This window comes from Centroberyx affinis, unplaced genomic scaffold (genome assembly GCF_046629955.1).
Source record: "Centroberyx affinis isolate AG114_WGS23_722 - 3 ecotype Tasmania unplaced genomic scaffold, CSIRO-AGI_Caff_v1 ptg001397l_1, whole genome shotgun sequence".
Lineage (NCBI taxonomy): Eukaryota > Metazoa > Chordata > Actinopteri > Beryciformes > Berycidae > Centroberyx > Centroberyx affinis.
The window spans coordinates 96,566-119,805 of NW_027279879.1; the positions used below are offsets into that span (position 1 = coordinate 96,566).

Genomic DNA, 23,240 nt, shown 5'->3' on the forward strand with positions numbered 1-23,240 from the left:
GCCTGTCGTACATTGGCTTTGTCCTTCTCTTCTCCACCAAACAGGAAAGGTTTAGTGTGGTAATTACTTGAAAACTTTGGTTCACTTCCCTAGAAAGCGACCAAATACTGAGATTAGCTATGTTTAGGGAGTACAGGTACAAGTCATTACTGCTTTTCAAATAATATGTGCGATATTTACTAAAAATGTATGCACTCGTGGTGGTACTATAAGGTGTGTTGTATAAAGGCTTCCATCAAATAGCATGTTATCCACCAAATGGCATACAGTTCATGCAGCAAAACAGGTGCACAAAGATGGCATCGTCTTGGATGATGCATTTGGTCTTCACAGCCCATTTAAGTTCATTGCACACTACCATGCATCTTACTCTGCCTAAACTGGTGAGCAGATGGCCATGGTTTTTTGTCGTGACTTTATTCAGGGCATGAAAAATAGTCATGGAAATAAACTGCATTCTATAGGCCACAATCTATATGCACCTGGTCAATGCCTAAACATAGCTATGACTACACATAGTGCCATAGTGCACAGTGCCATAACACTGCTCAATGGCTGTGGTTGTTGTTGTTTAAACACCTTTGCTGTAATTTATGCTTGCTGTTTGATGATAAAAGTCTATTGTTTGCATGCAAAGGCAAGGAGATATTGTTTGGTGGCATCATCAATACTGAATTGCCTTCTTTTCATCATACTAACAACCTGGTAAGTGTTTTCACTGAAATGGTGTTTATACTTTTGTGTAAATAATTAGATCTACGTTCTGAATACAAAAAGTCACTAAAGGATCAAATGTGTTATGTAGCTAGTGAATGGTGCTGCCTGTCTAATGGTTCTACAGATTTGACAGCGGAGCCTGTATGGCAACAATTTGTTGTTTAGTATATTAGTCTTTTAACTATGAAGCTTCTGTATGAATGCTCACCCTAGGTTAGGGCACAAAGGATTGCAACATCAAATCCTATGTATTGGTAAATGCTCTGGCAGTTTCTAATTCACACCTTCATTGGACACTTTGAACATGGAACTAAAAAGGCATTGAACCAGTGGAGCTGCCATCTCCATGCACCTGGTTACTAGGAGATATTAATCCCTCAATAACAATTACTTGATGAATAGTGTCTGAGATAAATCTGTCCAGTACCTCTTGGGAGCTTTGCTGGGAGGTCCTGGATGAAAATCCCATCTCCTGAGACATGCTCTGAGAGTTTTCAGGCCAAAAGTGGGACACAAACTGTGAATCTGTTAAGTAGCCACTGGTAGCCGCATTCCTGTTGATGCTTTTGGTCCCACTAGGTTTGGTAAATAAACAACATACACAAACACAATTTGTTTGCACAACACATCAAAGAAAATATTTTTCAAACTAAAAGCGCAAAACACTGCTCAATGTACGTCATGTTAGTAGGTTGCGGCCTGGCGGCAGCCACACACCCACTTTAGCAGATCGATTTCTCCTTCGAGTCCTTCGGGCCGTTTCTGAACGTCAACATGCTGAGGGAGGCAGAGGTACAGTAAACTCACATAATTTGGTGAGAAATAACAGTCAATGTCAAGTCATTAGCTAAAGTTACCTGCTTCCAGTTGGGATGCTCAATATCTCCTTTATGTTCCACACGTTAGGATTCATTGAATTTGGTACCTGTTCTGTTTGCGTTAGTTCAAATTATATGTATTGTTACTCACTGATGTCTGGTGTCTTTCGAGTTAACCTAACTAATGCTATTTAGCCAACTTTTAACTTACAGGAAGTCACCTTTAGCTAGCTAACACTAGAATGCCTTCGCAGTAATGTTACGTTTACAAAAGTATATGGTAGTTAGCTAGCTTGGAGAACGTTTTACATTGACTCATATTCCGCAAAGTCCGGCCAATGTATGCTCGCGACTCTTCACATTTCCCGCCATATGACCTTTGAGCGAGGCTGCCTTCAAGTGCTGCCGTAAAAGTCCAAAATAAAGTGGACGTTGTTGTTGGGGCATGTTTTGAGGGAAAATGGAGAGAAAGGCGCTGTATTTTACCGTGGACCACTCAATATAAATAATATTATAGAATTTATATATATATATATATATATATATATATATATATATATATATATATATATATAGATATAGGCCTATTTATTAATTAGTTATTTTTGTATTATTATATTTTTGATGATGGTACCCATTCAAACTGAAAGCATTGACAATTTCAGATAGATTCATCTTCCCTAGATCTGACAATTGATTTAGAAAGGGTCTTAAAAACGTATCCCTCACACTGGCTTTTCCGATTTTAATATTATTATTGCTGTTTTTTTTATGACTTTGATGATGTGGCTTCCTTCCTGTCATTTTATTAATCTATTTTCTTTTTGGTGTGGTATTTTAATTGCCTTTTACATTGCTCTTTGTCGTTGCAGTTGCTGTATTGCACTGTGTTAATGTCTCTTTTGTGTAACGCACTTTGAAAAGTGCCACCAGTTCCTTTTTTTATTTTCAAGTGTTTCTGCAGGGTGTTTCATGCAGTGGGAGCAGAGAACATGAAGGCTTTCCCAAACTCTCTTTGAGCTTTGGGGACAGTCACCAAAATAAATCATGGGACCTCAGACTACACTGAGCTCAGGTAGCCTACATAAAAACAAAGGATGCTTTCCCAGAATGGCTTTACAAATAAAGATAGACCAGCAACTAAGCCTATGTGTGGATAGAGATGGCCAACCAGCCCTAGCATACAAGGTACAATGATGAGTGAGTGATTGAAGGTTGGGATCCCAGACTCTTACCAAGGAGATAGGCCTGTAATTATATAATAGTGGGATCCCCACCACAGAATGAGAACGTAAATTTCCAAATACGTGGGATTTTGTTCGAGACCACGGTGAGATTAAAAAGAAATGTCAAAGGTTGGGCAATAAAATCAGCTAGTAACTCTAAACTAAAAGTATTATCAGGACCTGCTAATGTTCTGATCCAGGCGTTGAAGGGCTTTATGTAGTCTAGGCCTATCTCTGAAACAATAAAATGTGTAAAGCAAAATGTCACTTTTATAGGTATGCTTTTACACTTCATGAGTTTTATCATGACTATTTTCACTTGGGTTGTCGTGCAATTGTTTTATTTCTGTTATTATATATTATGTATATTAATTGTTTGCTTTTATTATTGTTTTTTTTTTTTATTGTTAAAGTGTTATACAAATAAATTCTTATGATGATGGTATTGTATGCAGCCACGAGGACGTCCCAATTGTACTGACACCCTGAGGTCGTTTTACCAATAGAGATTAAACTGTTTAATCTCTATGATTTTACCCATGTAGGTAGGTTTTATCCACATAAATTCTGTGGTTTTACCTGTTTTACCGCCGATGACGCACCATCGTCACATGCTTTTATTTTGAAAAACGTAACCGGAAGTATTTATGCTAATACGCGTACGGCGTACGCCTTGTGTAGAACGGCAGAGCTGTGTTGACAAGTCTGACAATACAATCTAGCTATAGAGTATATCTGTGGTGGGCTTGGCCTAATCAACGGCTTGGAAGTGCTGTAGTCAGGCCAGGCTAGAGCTTATATGTTGCAGGTAAGTGAAGCTGTTTTGTCCTGATACCAAGTATACAGCAGACAGTACCAAGGTCTGTGATTGGCACCATAACAGACACTGCAAGGCAGATTTAGATAGCAAACTAGCTTATAAAGTTGGAACTGCCTCGTTAACGTTGCTGTCGTTATCTTAGCTGTGTTTGCTAGCATAATCGCCGGATAACTTCATTGCCACTCAAGCCAATAAAATAGCAGTGGCAGGTGTTAGCTAGCTAACCACCTAACTGACGTTGACGTTAGCGTTAACCCATTTAATCCCATATCCGAGACATGGAAGTATGTTTGTAATCCTTAGTTACGTTACATTAATTGGAGAGAAAAATCGAAGAAGTCGAGAAGTTGTTTAGTGTAACAGAAACAAAAACTGAAAGCCGACATGTATAATATAAACCACGACCCTGTTGAAAGACAGCCTTCTCATGAATATTAAAACAATTATTTAAAAAAATGTGTGGTGGGCGTTGGTGACTGAGGGTGTGAACTCTGGTCTGCAGATTCAACCCTGATCAACAGTTGTGCCAAACATCTAAAACCTGTATCTCCTCTATCCATTGCTTAAGGTATACATCTAACGATTTGCCTGGTCAAAATGATTGATATGTATCTAATTGAAGTCTGTTTGATCTCCAAGGGTTCGAATATGGCTCTGTCATTCCTTTTGGTCTTGGCTGCAACTGTGATTCTTATCAGACCTGAGACACCTGTAACTAAGGTAGAAAATGGATGTTACTTAGCTAAAGGGCCAATGTATTTTATTCAGTTGACATGGAGTCATTCATTTGTGGATGCCATTCTGTCCATAGGCTCTTCATCAAAATTCACTTGAGTGCTGTGGCGAGAAACAGAGAGTGAACAGTTCATGTTCAAATGACACTCACTGTGAACCAGGTAATGTGCCTTCAGTTGTGTGAGAGGGTTAACCAGTGTCTGAATGACTAATCACTCAAAAACGTGATTCAGGTTTGTAGCCATATGCAGGAAGTACAGCAAAAGGCAAGCAGAGTGGAGTCGGCAACAGACAGTAATCTATCACTAATCTATCAGCTACAGAATGACTGGTATTATTTGTACTGTATTTGATTTATTCCATACAGTTAGATACTATATCAACCCTTTATTGCTGCAGAGGAATCTGCACCTCTGTTAGAAACTGAGTATTACTCTACCTCAGTAGGGAGTTAATCATGTTATTCATTGTTATCCTTTTGAAAATAACAGAAAGTATCGCCATGTTATGTTGAAATAAACATAAGTTGTGTTGATAGAAAGTGATAGCATAAAAAAATGGGCCATCAGAAGAGACAAAATGCAGATTGTCTACTCCTGCATGCCGGAGAGGCCCTAGTGAAAGGACTGAAAAGGACAAAAGTAAAGGTTTTAACTTGTGAAACATTTTACCCCCATAGGGTTCAACCTATCCCTACCCTGAGCTGAATGCCAAAAGACCAACTTTTTAATGTGTTGTACTTCTAAAACTGTATTTGCCACAGAAAATGTTCTAATTTCCATGAATGCCCAACAGCCTTAAGTATAGGCCTACGTAGCAATTATTGTTAGAAATAAATACACATTATGTTTGCCGTAGAAGCGCAAAATGTAAGAAGTAGCTCATTTTTTTACGTTCTTCCCTATCTTATGGTAACAACTTTACAGAATAAAATTAAAATTTTGTCACTACAAGGATACCAAAGGGCTTTTTGCCAATTAATGTGAAATATATTCTTCTTTTGAATCCCTCAGGATGCTACTTGCGCGTCCTTGAGAACAGCAATACTGTTTGCATATACTGTGACTCAGCAACTGTGGATGTGGAGAATTTAACAGCCTGCAGCTACAGTAAGGATTGGGTACTAATTATTGAATGTCTTTGGCTAAATGAAAACTTGCATGTTATATTGCATTTTGTGTTTGATTTGTCCCTTTTGTGTGCTCATTAGACTACACTGTGGAGAGGAAAAATCGTACAACAGTAACTACTGTTGTTCCTAAAATTGGTAAGAAAGTGAAAATTCTACTTATTCAGTCATTTCAAAACCTGCACTTAATGAAGGAACTGTCTAGTTATGGAATTATTACTGTATATTTATTGGGTTAATATGTCATTATTACCACAGGTATCGTATCCGCAGACATTATGAACTATCTTACTGATTTCATTATGTAAAAACTGTGTTTCTACTCCTATTCATATAATAACACCTAAAACACTTGAATCCTGTACCGTAATGTGCCGGCTTAAATGCTGAAAAAACCCAACTCACTTTGTAAAGTTAGAAATCTCAGTAAGTTTGCAAGAAACAAAATGGTTCCCCTTTACTTGTGTTACAGGGGCAAGTGATACCGTTTGTCTCATGCAGCCTGAAAGACGTTTCCCACTGTTGTCAGCCATTCAATGTTTTATCACTTATCTCTACAGGAGGTCCGGGTGTGGCAGCCTCTCTTCTTCTTGGCACTTTGTTGATCAGTCTGTTCCTGATCCTCTCTGTTGCCTCCTTTTTCTACCTCAAACGCTCCAACCGACTCCCAAGCATCTTCTACCGCCGCAACAAGGGTAAGCAATACACTGTTGTGATACTGTGTAGTAGCTGCTTATAGAAGCAGGGTTTTGTGGGACCTGAAGTATAAAGCTCCTGTTGTTCATGCTATGATCCACCTCGCCCATTTCATCCTGTTTAATAAAGCATGAAAACACTGAAAGAACATGGGCTGCCCAGCAAAAATCACTGTTTTAGTGGTGCGCTTGAATTGCAGTATATGTGATTTTCAGTAAACTGGACTCAAATATATTTTTGTGTACTTTCACAGCCTTCATTTTCCAACCAAGTGAGACCGTAAGTCAATTTTGTTGTTGTTTGCATAGCGAATGAGGTAGTACATTTAAGGAACTTGTGTTAGAGACCATTTGTGAATCTGTTTACTGCAATCTCTGCGATGTTTTCCTGTACTACAAATACGACTTGTGAAGGTTTGTGTGTGACAGGGATAGTTCTGACTCCTTGCCTATCTTTAGAGTACAATTAGATGTTGAAAATGGATTAAAACACATCATAGTAACTCTTTCTTTTTTTTTTTTTTATCCAAGGCTGTCATGATACCCTCCTCATCAGGTAAGAGTACTATACGATCTTAGTATGTAAGATACCTACTTTGAAAATGTCTGATTTTGCTGAACAGGTTGTAGTATTACGTTGAGTTATTGAGTAATCTAGTAATGCAGTGAAAGGAATAATCTGGCAGTGGTGAGCAAGTTTCTTCTAAGAAGCTATGAACCAAAGCTGCTTAGATTAAGATTAGTAAATTAAAAGAAGAGCAAATATGGCCCCATGTGTGTTGGAAAGCCAACACAACGGATTCAACTGCATGCCACGGAGTTCATTATGTACCTCTCTCGTTCTATTGTTTTCTGAAGTGAGGAAGCCAAGATATGTGAGAAGGGAGCGGCCCTCTGCAGCGTCAACACTGGGTTCTGCCCCGATACCGACCACAGCCACTACCAAAGTCTACAACGTGTAGGGCGGGTTCAGCTAGCAGGTGCTGGTAGGGAAGAAAGCCTCAGGAAAGATGTTTGTTTTTCTCATCATGTGAAGGTCTTCGGCAGTGCAGAGACAGGACAGGTTTACTCAAATATAGGTGGTGGCATTTAACTGTCTCTACATCTGCTGCATTATTCAAACTACAGGGCTGTCACTTTTTCTGTATTTAAATTAACGCTGAATACCCTTACAGAACTGGAGTATGATGAGGAAAAACTTCAATATTTAGTCATTATTCTGTCCGCCGTATTGACACAGCCTCCAGTTCCTGGTGTGGTTTTTCTTTGAAAGGAGCAGACACAAGATGATCGAAATGTTCTAGCATTTCTTCACAAATTTGAAACAGCCAGTTTATATTTCTACCCATGCATGCAGCACTGTTGTGGTGAATGAGCGTACATTGCTCAGGGGATAGCTGTTTGCTTTTAAATGAGAAGGCTGTCAGGAAGCAGCCTTTTCTCTGCTATAGTGTGTATTCAGTTGACTCGCAAAAGTTTGTAACATAAAGATGAGTTGCATGAAAACCTTGATTTGCAAGCTGTGGGACCCGATCGTACGGCAGCAAGTTGAGTTTCACTGTAACTTGTTTTGGGACAAAGTGACAGCCCTAACGTTTGATGGAAGCCTGTTTTTTCTCAGTTCACTTATTAGGAATTTGTTTACACATGCAATATTTATTTCCATTCTGTCATTTTGTGCATTTTGAGTTTTTTCCATGAGAATCGGGCCAACAGAATAAATAATCTTTAATAGCAATAGAATGTTATGTTCGGGTGGACTGGGACGTTTTGTTAGGCACTGTATTGGTGATGAATGTTTGATTACACGCAGATCCGCGTTTTTAGATTTTAACTTTTTATTTATTGTTGTCTTTTTTTCTTTTGAGCACTCAACCAAGCTGAATGTATTTCACATGTACAACAAAACATGCATTACAGTTGCAAACAAACCAAGTCAGTTCTTATTGCATTCCTGAACGCACCTAATCATGACAGGTTTTAAAGCCCCTTTTAACAAACTTTTTGTCCCATGGAGTAAATTTAGATTATCTAGATAGCCAAATCAGAATGACCTAATCCAAATGCACTTTATTAGACTGAGCTTGTCGGCTAATGTTGAACCTTAACGTCAATAGGAATCAATTCAATAGGAGTAGATTGTTGCCATTCTTTGTAATTTTATGCAGTGTGATCAGATTTTTTTTTGTTCTGTAGATGTAATGTCATTGTAGCAATGCGAACATTACTTGATTACTTGATAACTGTCATCCTTGCCAAATGTTGTCTAATGCTCTTACTGTATGCCATTACTGTGCCATTATGAGCTTTAATCGCAGCCAGGAAAAGTCAGTCGTTTCCATTTGACGTTATCTGTGATGAATTATTGGGTATTTGAATTATATCATGTGGCCTTTACGTCTACAATTTTAAAACAAGGCTGGTTACCCGTGTTTTATTTGCTAGATGGTACAAATTTTATTTCAGATAGTTTTATATCTTCACAGCTTCAATATTTGAAAACGTAATTCCACCTTCAGTATTTGTGGAGGAATCTGAAGTGAAGCTATTTCCAACAAGAGAAAATGCAGTGATTGTAAATGTCTGTCATTCCAAGAATATTCATCTTTTGCTTTACACATTAGCTGTTGTACAGCCATTCATAAGATTGAACATATGTACATATCGTTTTATACAAATTATGTATTGTTTTTGTAATGATGTACATAAGTATTCTAGTTTCAATGGTCATGAAGTATGTTCTGAAGACAGTATGTAATGTTTACAGAAATAAAGCACCTTTCAATAATCCTTGTTCCCCTCTACCTTATCTGTTATAATTATTAAATGGAACATGGGGTTTGCCCTTATTTGGTTGGTGGACATTGTGCATAGAGATACTAACGTTCACATTGATGTCAGTACTAAACTAGTCTAAATTACAGATGGTTGCAAAGAGGAATTTCGATACATTTGGTATGTGTGTGTGTGCACTTTTTTCCATGATTGACAGCGACGTAATTTGGTGTTTTCTCATTCCTGCTGCTAAATTAGCACAAACGTTTTTATCCATGTTTATATTTGTTTCTTTTTTACAAGATTGATAAATCGTTTCACTTCACTCTGCTGAGCACACATGATTAGGGAAATAAACCAAGCAGGAGTGAGAGCAATACATTTAGCTTCTGATTGTTTACATTTGGCACCTCAGAAACAAATGCACTGCAATGATGAAGACTATTACTACATAATTACTCTCACTATTGACCTATCAGGTTAATTAAGCACTGTATCTCCATCCCCTTTCTACTAAGTCTTCTGAACAGATGAGGAATTTAAGTGATGTCATTAACTGATAATTCATTTTCAGTGTATATCAGTCTGGCATTTTTAGCAGTAAATGGAAAAAAGTAAATCGGAATATAGACTTGACAACAAACGGCACGTGCTGCCCTATTCTCAGAGGCCTTTGATACTATTAATACTATGTCCTTTAACAGTATGGCAGCTGGTTTCGATCAGTCACCCTGCAAAACTATGCAAGGCAGACCATAATGTAGATGGGGGTTTAATTTTTTTATTAGCACTAATGGGGCTCTGTAGGGTTTATTTGCAGGCCCAGCACTATTTAAAATCTATCTATTAATCCATATTAATATTGGATTGTCAGTGACCGATTACATCTTTGTCAATGGCCCTGTTGTCTACTCCAGGCTCTAAGTGAAGTCTGTTCTGTTTAAAAATCACTAGCTGACCTCAGAGCAGTTCGCATCTCTCTAGATCTCATTACGTTGATGCTGTCCTGCATATTATTATGTAAGTGCAATTGAAACTATTTCTTTTGTGTGTGCTCAATTATTTAGAGAATTTTTAAAGATAAAATATGCATATGTACATTGTTACAACATCGATGATAGACCATTTAGACCCCCCCCCCCTAAAAAAGAGAAAGTGGGAAGTTGTAATATTACTGCATAATTCTGGGATATTCGACATACTTTAAAAGGAATTCTAATTATAACTCGACTTTGAATATCATTGAAAGGAATGTCATCTGTTACTGTGAAGACAAAAATAACAAATTAAATCTTACGGTAAACATAATGATCTGAAATTTTCCATCCACAAAAGTAAATTCTAAAAGTGAAACCCAGATTTCAAGCCTTCTCTCTTGAATTTGCCTCTTTACTTGAATCTCTAAAGCTACTTAATAAGTGACAGTGCTGTAAAAAAATATGTATTTCACGTGGTGTAATCATGTCTTTTTTAGTATTATTTATTTTTGTTGTATTCTTTTTTTGGGGGGGTATTCTTTTACTTTTATGTGTGGTTATAGTTTGTTAACTTTAAACGTTGTGTGTTCAAACATTGACCCTGCCTGATAGCTGTACAATGTCTTTGTTCAATAAAGGGAAAACAAATCTTAGGATCTAGGTTGAGCAAGCAGCGTGAAGTAGAGAAAGTCAACAAATTCAGTTTTAGAAAATGTATTTCTGTAAGAGATCTTTATAATAATAATAATAATAATAATAATAATCTTTATTTGTATAGCACCTTTCATACAAGAAATGCAGCTCAAAGTGCTTTACAACAAAGAACTTACATGCATGAAAATAGACATAGAATGAGCATAACATAAGATGGAAAATAAAACCCACTGAATAATAATAAAAATAAAGTTAAGAAATAGAGTACATAGAATGCATAAAATCAAGTAAAATACAACATTTTAAAAGAAGTGCAGCAGTGCATAAGTGCGAAGCAAAGTGCAAAAAAAAAAAAGTTTCAGGCCTGTATCAGGAAAGTCATAGCTAGTTAAAGTGAAGAGACAAGTTGTTAGCTTTCTTTTAAAAATATTTAGCGAGCTGGCTTCCCTGATATCTATAGGTAGTGTGTTCCATAGCTTTGGGGCGTAACTGACAAAGGCTGCATCCCCGATTTTCTTTCGGCTGTTGCTGGGAACCTCCAATAAGCCAGCAGCAGATGATCGCAGTGTTCTTGAAGGCAAGTAGGCTAGTGAACAAGGGAGTTAGAAATGTAGCTTGGTCCTAGCCCATTAAGGGCTTTGTATATAAGGAAGAGGACCTTAAAATCAATTCTAAATGTTACAGGAAGCCAGTGTAGAGCAGCTAAAACTGGACTAATGTGCTCTCTCCTCTTGGTTCTGGTTAATAGCCGAGCTGCAGAGTTTTGAATAAGCTGAAGTCTCTCTGTGGTTTTTTTCGGGAGACCAGTAAAAAGTGCGTTACAGTAATCGAGTCGGCTTGAAATAAAGGCATGAATCAGTTTTTCAGCATCTTTTTGATTTATAAATGGTCGTACTTTAGCTATGTTTCTAAGGTGGAAAAATGATGTTTTGGTCACCTTGTTAATGCGAGACTTGAAGCTTAGTCTTTCATGTTGTTTTGTTGTCATGAAAATGATGTATACAACATTAAAGTAAGACAATGTAACATTAAGGCAGGATTTGTCACTGACATTGTAGGTTTATTATGTTTTTAGTGTAATTCCTTATAATATTGATCTTACCTCTAACAAATGAAAGAGGGCTTCTATTTTTAGGTACTGAAATATCACACCTCTGGTCATGGAGGGAAGGACGTTTGCACTTGCAACTACATGTGACTGGACACATTACTCTATTTATAAACAGTTGAATGGCAAGGCTCCAGTCTGACATATGCAAGGACAGGGGGACATCGGAGCATTTCCCTGCAGGGGGAATGTACTGAAAACTGAAAACTGGAAGCTGTGTCCTTGTGCAACAGGTAGGTTCCTATTTCTACACATAGGACCTAAACACATTAGCAATAGAGCAGCTAGATTTCATGTTGATCTTTTTAATGAAGTGTACTTTTAATGACTTGGACCTAAGGCAGTTCTAACTAACTCTAACCAACTCTAACTGAAGATCAAAGACTTGTCCTAACAACTCCACGCATGAAAATAACAAGAATATTTCACATCTCTTGCGTAGTTAAAAAAAAAAAAAACAACTATTGCAAAATATTGTGTGTAAGATACTTTTTTATACTTTTTGGGGAATGATTTTGTTTGAACAACTTAAAATAAATATTGTCAGTTAAACAATATATTGCATCAATGTAATTTTTGTACAGATAACATCACTCTGCTTACATAAGCCTCTGCTGGTTATGTTTGTTAAGCTGATACGCTGTACATCGACACTAGCCTGCTGAACATTTCATATCAGGTCATATGACTTGTTTTCTAAGAGCAGGGCCATGGAGTATTTTGGGCTCTGTTATGGAGCCGTCACCATGGGGCTCTGGTATTGCTTTGCTGCTGTCTGAAGTCAAAATTTCCAAAACTTTGATTTAATTAGTTTTTTCCTTGTTTCCAATAAGGAACAAGAATATTACATTTGTACCACAGCAAAAGATACAGTAGTTTCCAACTAACACAGGATTCCAAACAATGGATAAGCTTCAGACAAATGCATGTGCTCTATATTTTATCCTAAATGTGTTGATGTTGTAACTTCAAATATAATCGATCATTAACTGCATGAATTACTACAAATTACACCACTAGGCCACTAATGATTTTTCATGCAAATAAAATACTCAATATGCAACCTTTTAATGCTGATCTTCTTCATGTTGACCTGTTTTCAGATACAAGAGCATGTTAGGTGTCAAAATGGATGATTTAGATCACAGTATACACATTGCAGAATATGAGTGGTCGAGCTTCTACGATGAGAGTGAGGAGTGCAGTCTGCTGCAGCCTTCCCTCGCCGGCCTTGATAACTTAAGCCTGAGTGATTCAGAGGATTCAGTGAGCCCAGTGTACCCAGTCATCGACACAGGCCAGCATGAAGCACAGCAGAGTACTGCTGCAAACAGTGATATATCTCAAAGCAATGCTATGGGACTCAGCATGGCAGGAGAGCGCTGCACTGGCTATATAAAGCTATCAGTGCAGGTTAACCACAGTGGCTCAGGAGGACAACCAGATGAGCTTTTTGTCACACAGGGAGACTCTGAAATATGCCTCCAATATCCTGGAGAAAATACCCTTGCCACAAAAGCGGTGCAAATGGAGACTGCGGAACAGATCACAGAGGTGACAAACTACAGCATTACAAATGATGGGCTCATTGCACAGCAAACTGATTTTACAACTGTTCAGAGTTCAGATGGAGCCTGTGATGTCTCAGTATCAACAGACCTGAAAAACAGAGGTGGAGATGTGCAAAGAGAGTGTGACACATTAAACCTAAAATCCATAGAGGAGTCTGATCCACTTACTCGCGACCAAGCGGAGCTAAATAGGAATATGCTGCACACTACAGAGGGAGCAGCGTGTGAGAAAGAGAGCAGCGCTGCTCCGAGAACGGAAAAAGAGCGCTGGTTTGTGACAGTGAATGACAGTCCTCTACGAAAGCGGGTGCCTGCTACCTCTGTGAAAAAAAAACGAAGAAAAAAAAAACCCTCTACGAACATTAATCCCATGTGCAGCAATGGGAAGGATCCCTCGCTCGAATATGACTCAGAGTTAGAGGTTAACAACGCTAATGAATCTGAGAGAGAGAAGGGCAAGGCGTACCTCACACAATCATACCAAAACTCAGGACTGCCTCCAAGTGCTGAAATATTACCTGAGAGCTTTCAGAGAGAACTCGTTTCAGAATCATCCCAAATGTATAGAACCTCTTTACCTTTTGGAGAAGAAGAGAATGCGTCCCAAAAACTGGAACTGTCTCATTTCCCCAAAGCAGTTACCACAGAACCAAAATGTGAACCATACAGCTCAGCAGTGAGTTCAGAAAAGCCAGTAAACCTCCCAACATCCCCATTACATGACGCATTTACTCTCAAAGGTGAAAATACCACATTGTTAGACAGTGTGGAGTCTGAGGAGTTTGAAGACAGTGTAGAAATCTTCTCCACTCACAGCTATGATTCTGAAAACTATCTGTCAGCCCCTGAATCAACAGAGGAACCTCTGCAACTCTTCAAAGACTATCTCACCGAAAAACAACCTGTAGATATAAAACAACTGTCACAGCAATGCACATCCAACAGTCATCTACTTGTGCTGAGTGGGACTGCTGATGTTCACAACACCCAGGACACAGAGATGCATTCTTGCGATACACAGAAAGTGAATTCTAGCGCACACTCCAGCAATGTAGCAGCTGGTTCACAGTCATTGCTTAAGGATTTTTCCCAAAGCAGCCACATACCTGAGCAAAGCGAAGGTTATGTCGAGCCTACCATGACATTTCCGTCTGTCGGTCAAACAACTAACATTATGCCAGAAGACAACTCCACATCTGATGATGACACACACAGCGCGATATCCCAGATTCCCTTGGGTACACCTGAACTCCAAGAACACGAATCAACAATAGAATTTAAGCTTTCAGCATCTGGTTGCCAGGGAATAGATCAACTTGGATCTCCTCCTCTTCCTATCCCTGATTTAACAGTGACACCTTGCTCTGTGGCTGACAGCCCTGAAACATATGATGAAGCATTGGGCCCTACTCGACCTGTGTACGCCATTTCTGCTTTTTGGGATGAGATGGAAAAATTGACAATAAAAGACATTTTGCAGCTAAGGATGGGCAGAAGTCCGTCTCCCAGGGAAACACACGATATTCAAGGAACAGCGAGACCACATGAAGATGTCACAGATACTCAAACACATAATAGCGTTTCAGTCGATACTGTGGAATATCTTTTGCCTGATGGTGCTTCAATGGATACATCAGATAGTGCTGACTCAGACTACTTCACACAGCTTGATGACTCCAAGCCAGATCGCTCAAGCTGTGAGTTTTCTACCTTCTCAGATTTTGACGAAGAATACTGGCAGTTTATTGGTGCCAGCGGGAACTCCAGTCCTGACCCTCATAACAAAAACCAACAAAGCCAAAGGACAACTGACTCTCCTTTCTCAACACATGACTCACAGGAGGCGTCCACAAACCCTGTAGGGAAGGACACAGTTGTTGCTCTTGAGGAATTTGCAGGGCAATGTTTTGACGATGCCTCACATATTTTCCTTTCAAATGAACTTGCATGTGCAAGAGGGATAGCAAAAAGCAAAAGTATGCACAATGTACAAGCTCTCAACACCAAGCATCCGCTGACAGATGTACCTTTGCAATCCATACTTGAGAATGCAGAGAAGAGCCTATTTCTCAGCAACTGCCAGTCCCTGGAGGAAAATACGGTTTTGAAAGTGAGTGACAGCGTTATGCTAGGAACAATAACAGCTGCACCTATTCTATCCAACACGGACATACTAGATGAAAATTACCGAATATCCTTCCCGGAAGTGTTTGAATACCTTTTCACAGAGGATGAGCCAAAGAACGACTCTAGGTCTGTCACTGTTTTTGATTCAAAAGACATCTCAGTGGCTCCGGCGTACGACTACACTCTTTCTAAGTACAGACCTGAAATGTCACTCTCTTCCCTCCAGGATTCCCAGTGCAGTGAGGGGAAACCCATCCCTATCTTCTCATGCTCTCACCTAACTGTCAGAGATCTCACATTCCCAGAACTGGACTATCTTTTCTTTCCACAAGACATGTATGCGGACTCTGAGGAAGAGGACGACAGCTCTCCAATCAGAGTTGTGTCTCGCTCTCACATCCGGGCTGATGATTCTGCATCCTCTGCAGCAGCCCCAGATGGACTTCTTCTCAACAAGAAAGGCTGGTCTAGCAGTTGGACAAGTTTGCTGTCAATGAGGAAAATACGCTTCCCTGACAAGGGTAGCACCTGGTGCCGTAGGTCAGGCGCTTGGGTGTTTCCAGTTGAGGCCGAGAGGATACCCATCAAGAGAGCCAACCCAGCCATCACAGTGCTCAATGAGAGAAGGGTCTGCTCATTTCCTTCTCAGTTTTTCAGAGAGCTAGCAGTGCGGCAGAGGATACAGAAAAGTATACAGACAACTGTTTCATTATCAAGTAAGTGTGATTCTGAGTCCCCTTGTGCACTGACATTAACATTGCTTTACCTTTACACCGTGTTTTAAAAAGCTGACATCAAAAGCAGAACTGCAGTGAATTCAATTTTTTTCATCCTGTATGTCTCTTTTAGAGCAAGAGGGCCTCTTCTCCACACTGAAGCAGTCAGATATGTGCTTGGTCTGCATTGCTGTTTCCTCTTGGGTGCTGAGATCCTCTGATTCGCAGGCAGCAGATGCCTGGAAAGCAGGTAAGGAACTTCTTGCATCATGTAATATTCTGTTATTGTCATTAGTCGTGCTTGTGACTGACTACAATCTAGTAATCAATCATGTAAACAGGTGATTTGACATTTAATTCTACAAAATAACATTCACTGAAATGTCGTTTAGCTCTGCTAGCAAACGTGAGTGCAATATCGGCTATCCAGTACCTACGGCAGTATTTGAAGAAGGATCCTCCTCAAGATCAACCTTGATATAAACACTACAAAGAGGAGTCATTTCCACATTTTCACTTGGGTCCATCCATGGAGTAGTTGCATACAATGTATGACTATTGGCAATGCATATTTACTGTAAGCACCAGCTTCCAAGTTATGCAGAGGTATAACTAATATTGTGACAAAGTTCTTTTAAGCCTGAAACTGGTTCAACAGTGGAACATTTTAGTGAAAACAAGATCTGCATGAAAACAATTCAACTGCATTTAAACTTTTGAGAAGTTTGGTTTTATAGTTCTGGGTAAAAGGATGTTGATATGGACCATATAGTAAGTAGCTCATACTTAAAACAACTATCTCTTGTGACTGTCCTGTTCTGGCCTGAACATGGATTTGTGCTTCATACAGTCGTAATCCTAGTTGTAATACAAACATACTGTACTGTGTTATAGTTACCAAGGGTGCCTTTTTTGATGTACCAATGCAATGTGTATGTGGGATGTCTTTGTAAGGGATGAAAAGTCAAGAGTCTGAAAAAAAAAAAAAAACAAGTTGGAGAGACTGGGCTGGTTTATGTGAATGTTGTGAGGAAAGATAAAGTAAGTCTTCGCTCGTATTGCGTGTTAAGGGGACACATGTCCAAAATGTAGTGACATGGCTAATGCAGGATCTGATGTGGTGCAATGTGCAAAAACAGACCTATCGCATCCTGTGATGCAACATAATGAGCTAAAAGAATAACTCATTAATGGCTTCCACTGTATACCTAAGCAAAATTTATTGTTACAGAAAACACCAGAATTCAGATTTCCATTAGGTGTTATTGTCTCAGCTACCATTTGTGTCCTCATGTATTAACCCTAAATTGCCTATTGTTGAGAGTGTCACTGTTAAAAACTGTATTTTGTGTATAGATCTAAGGGCAAATGATTGCTACCAGAACATTATAAATCTCTTGTCAAACAAGACTAGGTACATATGATTTTCCATATACATGACAGAGTTTGTGCAATAACATGTTTATGCAATAAAATAAACCATGAATACTATACTCTCCACCTCTCTATCCAAGTCGATGGGCTGGGTGGGGAAACAATAGCACTAGTATGAATAACACTGTTCATTCCACAGCACACACCAGAAGCTGGCTTTCTTTCTAGCACAGCTAGCAGAAGAACTCCAACTGCAAAGAGATGAAGGTGCCATTGCAGAAGTATTTATTGAAATAAATATGCAATGTATACACTTTCATATTATTTCACATAAATATTGAATTTTGAAGCAGTTTTTTAAATGTCATTAGGATGCCAAGGTTTAGTTTCTTTCTAATTCTCTGCTCTGCTCATCAAAACACTGGATACACTGTTCTAATACGACTTTCTGTCAGGAGTGACATGGATAACGGTCCAATTAACAATTCTCTCACCTAATAGTACTATATACTGTATTTAGCTTATGATTTACTGCTATTGTGCCAAATTGAAGATCAAGAGTTCACACCTACTGTTATATCAATAATACTCATTCATATAGAATATTGTGAACATGTATTATTTACAGTCTCAAAAATGAGTGAGTAAAAGCTTAGGTTACACTGTGAAAAGATATCTTGAAATATAAAACTTTAGGATTTAGACAAATATTTAGCAGATTTAGAATAAAACTGATCTCTACTATGCTTTCCAAATCTAAACACGCAACAATGCAACTTGCTACTCTAGTTTGGAGAAAACTGAGGACAGAATCATGCTAGGTTGTTACGTCAGTCATTCAAACACTGATTTAAATGTCATTCTGTACAAGGAAATCATTTAGAAATCAAAGGAATAGTTAAACTTAACACCAAAGTCGGTCAGATGTTTTCATATCCTGTATGAGAGCCTTATCTTAGCAAATCTATATAACTGTATACGAAACAGCTTAATGTGTTAGACAAAACCCGCCACTCTAAATCCCACATGAATGGGCGACACTGTAATCATTTTGATAATAAAGGCAGTATAAATTCTTGACTGATATGAAAATCTCAGACGGACTTTGTTTGACAATCTCATTAAGTGCTGAACAAGGAATGCACATAAAGATCCACAAAGATTTTTTTTTAAATATATTAAAACAAAAAATGACACACAAATATTCTCTTATAGTCTCCAAGGTACACAGTATTCTATTCATTAGGTAGAGTATAGGGTTTTATGGCATGCACCATCTGGGACTCACGATGGCTTGTCACCTTCTTTCTTCAGACGGCTTTGGAAAAAAGAGAAAAAAAAAAATGTCAATACTCTCTATTGTTGGCTGTGCAGCACATTTTAAAGTACAGTGTAACTAACCGTAATCACTGTTGACTGATGTTAGTAATGTTGGCTCCATGATGAAGTACCAGGAGCCCCCCAGGGGTCACCTGGTACAAAAAAAAAATTATGGGAAATCAGTGGGCACGGTTTTCTTACAATTTACTCCTAAACCGTGCCCACGGATTAGTAAACCATGCGCACAGATTTGTAATATCTACGTTGATATCATCAAAGAGGGACTTTTAGGCCTATACACAGTGAGCCAGAGCCATTACACACAGCTTGGCATACAAAGCCTATAGTGAGCTGTAATAGCCACTAGGCACCTAGGCCTATATGTGAACCATAACCATTGATTGATCACATCAGTAGGTCTAATTTATGATCCGATGTGTGTTTTGGTGACAATATGAAACCCATTTACTCCCTATAAATCATGCTTGTAGAAAAAGCATGTTAGTTAAATTTTATGCAACTCTGTGGGTCGCTGTGGTGTCCCTGTTTGACGTTATCAAGGTGTACGGTCTACTAATCCGCGGGCATGGTTTAGGACTCCGTGCGCACTGATTACTAATTCGAGGGCACGGTTTACTAATCCATGCGCACGGTTTACTAAAAACCGTGTGCATGGAGCCGTGCGCGGTTTACCAATCCGGTGCCCGTATGGACTTCCACATCAATTATTTTTTTCTTACCAGGTGACCCCTGGGGAGCTCTGTAGAGAACAGCAAAGCCATGCCACATTTTTGTGCTGAATGACGATTGTAAATTGTGAAAGACAGATCACGTTCAGGTCTGTCATTGCTGCTGGAGCGGCAGCTGTAACTGTCGCTCCCGGTGTGGTCAGATATCGGAGCACATGCATAGCGGCGTTGTGTCTGGGATTTACCTCATGTGGAAAGAGCACTTTCTTTCTGCTGGTTGAGCACACAGTGCAGAAGAAACACCCGGTTCCCTTAATTTGTTGCACCAAGTGTCAAACGGTTTCCCGTCTCCACCCGTTTATTCAATCCATACCTATCGCCGTTTGTTTTTTACTCCTGTCTCAGTGACGTGTGTATCTTCACCAGCTTTCATAAACTTCGTTTCCATATTTCAGCTGTGCTACACTACAGAATCTGTGCTACATTGTGTTAGAAAGTAGCTTGCTGTTCAGTGGATAAAAAAAAAACTTGCTCGCATTCCATTGGTAAATGTAAAATATTGCTTTGCTTCGCTGAATATGATTGGATAAAATGCATCAAAAATAAAAACCCACATGGAGTGCGTTTTTTTTTTTTTTCTAAAACGTCCATATGCCAGAAATCCGGCACCTGGCCGGAGGTCTTTAAGCCCTGGAAGTAACCAAGTAGTAACCAACAACCATTAAAGCAAGTACTCAGGAGCACCAATAAGCAGCATAGTAAAAATGACAATGTGATACTTTTTATCCCTGAAAGAACCTCAGGTATAAGGACAGTCTCCCTTCTTATTATGCCAACCTGCCGCATGTGTGAAATATTGGCTTGGTGCAAGATAACACATTCAAAAACTGTATAATTTTCCAAGATTCAATGTTCTCACCTGTAATAATCTTCTTGCCCAGGTAGAGGGCCTCCATGTAGGTGATGATGTCCATGCAGCCACTGCTGTTCCATGGCCATCCTCTGCAACTCTGCCGACTGAGCATGCATGGCCTGGAGCTGGTGAGCAGCAGACATCTGAGGAATAGGGCCCTGCAGCTCTCGCGGATATGCGGCTCCTATGACAGGCACATAGACATGAGATACAACAAGATCAATTTAGACCAGCTGGACTCAAAGAAAAATATTCAGTCTTGGGCTGTGTGTATATTTAAGGGTAAAGTTACTAACCAAACAATGGATGGCGGAGCATATCATGATCATGAGGCAGATCATTGAGTAAAGGGTTGGGAATCGGGCCTGTGGGGAAGGGGAAGCGGGCCAAACGCGGTCCTGTTGCCAGCGGGTCCACCAGCGGATGAGGGCCAGAACCTGTATAAGGCAAGAGGGAATATATGCAGATCAACTTTACGGCAGCTGAACTTGGAGACATGTATGGCTGAGTACTTGTCAAATCTCAAAATCCATGAAGATGAAAACAAAAAAGAAACTGAATGTTGTGCTTTACCATAAGGCCAACCTTACCTTGGTTGAGGGGATCCTGTTGGTGCAAGTGGAGGTGAGAGTGAATGTGAGAGTGCTGGTGATGATGCGGCGTAACATTGAGCATCTGCAACCTGGCAGCAGGGTCACTTGCCACAGAAGCCATCCTCTCCGCATGAAGCCTTTCGGCAGTCAGTCGCTCGGCGTAACTCAGCTCTGGGCGCAGCTGTGGTCCTGCTAGAGCCATCCTCTCTCGCTCAAGATGGTTAAGCCCAGGATGGAAGGACGCAAAGGGGTGGGGAGGACCAGCAATGTGGGGAAGAGCCAGCGCTCCGTGTCGGGCAAAGTGCTCCATGGGGTTGGCAGAGGGGTGTAAAGTTTCAAGCTCGGGGGGCTTGACCTCAAAGCCAGGCTTCATCCTCTCACGAAGCTCCCTCTCCCTTAGGTTCCTAAGCTCTCGCTCTCGCAGGCTGGGTTCAGCACTGTACAGGCCAGGCATGTGGTAGGCCAGCAACGGGTCCCCGGGGCTGAGCGATACAAAGAAAGGGTGGTTGCGGTTGGTGGGGGACATGACGTGGGGTCGGGCGTATTCGCTCAGGGTGCGCAGGGCGGGTGTATCAGGTCCAATGTAGGGGGGCACAGCAGCTACAGTGGTGGTCGGCTGCTCAAAGGAGGGGCGCATGTGGCCTTGGCCTGACATCTGGGCCTCACTCATACGATTGTCATGGGAGCTGGAGGCTCTCTGAAAGCAAAGTGAGAGTATGTGAGATAACTATCTGACATATTGTGCGACACAGAAGTACAGTAAGGTGCTAAAAGACAGAAATAAGTAATGGTGGACTCACAGCATTTTTGTCGGCCTCCCTTTCTCTCTCTCTCTCTCTGTCCTTCTCCCTTTCACGTTCCTGTCGAGCATTGAGCTCAGCCTCTCTCCTAGATTTCTCCACCGCCTCCTCTCTTTTCTTGGCCAGCTTGGAAGATGCAAGTGGAGTGAAGAACAGGTCTGTTCTGGCACAGGAGTTGTAGCCACGGTCCAAGTGTTTGATAAACCTGACAGAAATAACAGATGTGCATGAAAATGACAACTTCAGTTGCAAAAATCATAACATTATTCATTCCAAAGTTGTGGTGCAGTTGGCAAGTACATGTATAGCATTGATTACTGCCCAAGAAGATGGCCATCTAGTGTTTTTGTCCTTTAATTTAAATTTTGTTTTGTTCATTAATGTGCATGCATTTAAGTGTTGCAGTACATGTCAGGGATCCAATAAAACTAAAAAGAATGGCTCGTATTCAGAGCTGAGAAGAGTGCAGGTAATATTGTATTCAATATAGGCAACCACCTAGGCCTCATGCCATTTTCAAATTACAACACTTGATACTGAAATCAAATTAGATATAAACACAGAACAGCCTGTTATAGGTCTAATCAATGAACAATACAATGATGCAAGTCCATATATTATGCTTATCAATAAAAGGCTATCATATAATTGGAAATATGGCACAACTTTTTGGCATATTTGATCTATGCCATGTTTCTCTTTAGACTTATAGAATTTTTAATTTCTTGAAATTAAAGGCAAATGCTTACTGGGAATGTGACTGGCTGCTGTGAGCGCTAATCCGCAAAAACGTATTAATGTCAGACCCCTGGCAACCCAGTGGGCAGAAAGGGGTAATTTAAATATTCTCCCCTGCACCGCCCATATGTGTTAGAATAAGAGTATCTTGTCGCACACCGTTTTTGTCATGGCTGAAGGACATAGGCGCATGACTTACCTGCGCCAACTCTGAATTGGAGCCTATGAGCATAATTTGCTGTTTAGATACTACTAAACTAGAAATAATGTCTCTTAGTATTTACCGTGCAGATTGGCTTGCATGGCTGGCAATGTTCACAACGGAGGGCTCTGGCGAGGGGCTCCGAGATGGAGGCGGTGGGCTATCTGCCTCTTCCAAGTCATCCAATGGCTCTTCTTTAATCTGAATATGTGGTCCTCCTACAGTGGTGCTAGGCGAGGGCCTCAGAGAGAGAGGCGGGAAGGACGGCTGGAGGCTAGGGACAGGGCCAATAGTAGATGGTGCAACAGAGGTGAGAGGGTGTGAGGTTACACTGGATGGATGAGTGGAATGGCTGCTTTTTCCAGGGTGGGTCTGCAGCTGAGAGAGTACTGGAGGTTGGGTTGGAAGGGACTGCATGGGCAGGGACTGTGGCATGAGCTGAAGAGGCGGTGGGGGGGCACCCGGAGGGTGCTGGTTGGGCAGAGAATTGAGGGGCTTCAGAGCAGGGGGAGGGGGGAGATTGGAAGGCATCTGGGGGAATGG

The 23,240-nt window shown here is 40.2% G+C and overlaps 3 protein-coding genes across 3 annotated transcripts; 2 read left to right on the forward strand and 1 right to left on the reverse strand.

The window, feature by feature from the left end:
- Positions 1-3,433: 3,433 nt before the first annotated feature.
- Positions 3,434-8,913, forward strand: cunh1orf159 (chromosome unknown C1orf159 homolog). The gene is made up of 9 exons (XM_071526315.1): positions 3,434-3,569; positions 4,221-4,301; positions 4,393-4,477; positions 5,330-5,425; positions 5,527-5,583; positions 6,006-6,140; positions 6,395-6,420; positions 6,672-6,696; positions 6,999-8,913. The coding sequence occupies exons 1-9, from the start codon at positions 3,561-3,563 to the stop codon at positions 7,100-7,102; spliced, it is 618 nt and encodes a 205-aa protein (XP_071382416.1). The 5' UTR covers positions 3,434-3,560; the 3' UTR covers positions 7,103-8,913.
- Positions 8,914-10,749: 1,836 nt separating this feature from the next.
- perm1b (PPARGC1 and ESRR induced regulator, muscle 1b) lies at positions 10,750-16,546 on the forward strand. The gene is made up of 3 exons (XM_071526308.1): positions 10,750-16,041; positions 16,202-16,318; positions 16,461-16,546. Exons 1-3 carry the CDS (start codon positions 12,768-12,770, stop codon positions 16,544-16,546), a joined length of 3,477 nt encoding a protein of 1,158 aa, XP_071382409.1. The 5' UTR covers positions 10,750-12,767.
- Positions 16,353-23,237, reverse strand: rereb (arginine-glutamic acid dipeptide (RE) repeats b; the record flags this gene model as incomplete). Its single annotated transcript, XM_071526310.1, has 6 exons — positions 16,353-18,760; positions 20,371-20,548; positions 20,661-20,801; positions 20,955-21,654; positions 21,758-21,962; positions 22,780-23,237. Coding segments are annotated over 6 exons (1,716 nt in total), but the record flags the coding sequence as incomplete, so codon positions are not given.
- Between the last annotated feature and the right edge of the window lie 3 nt (positions 23,238-23,240).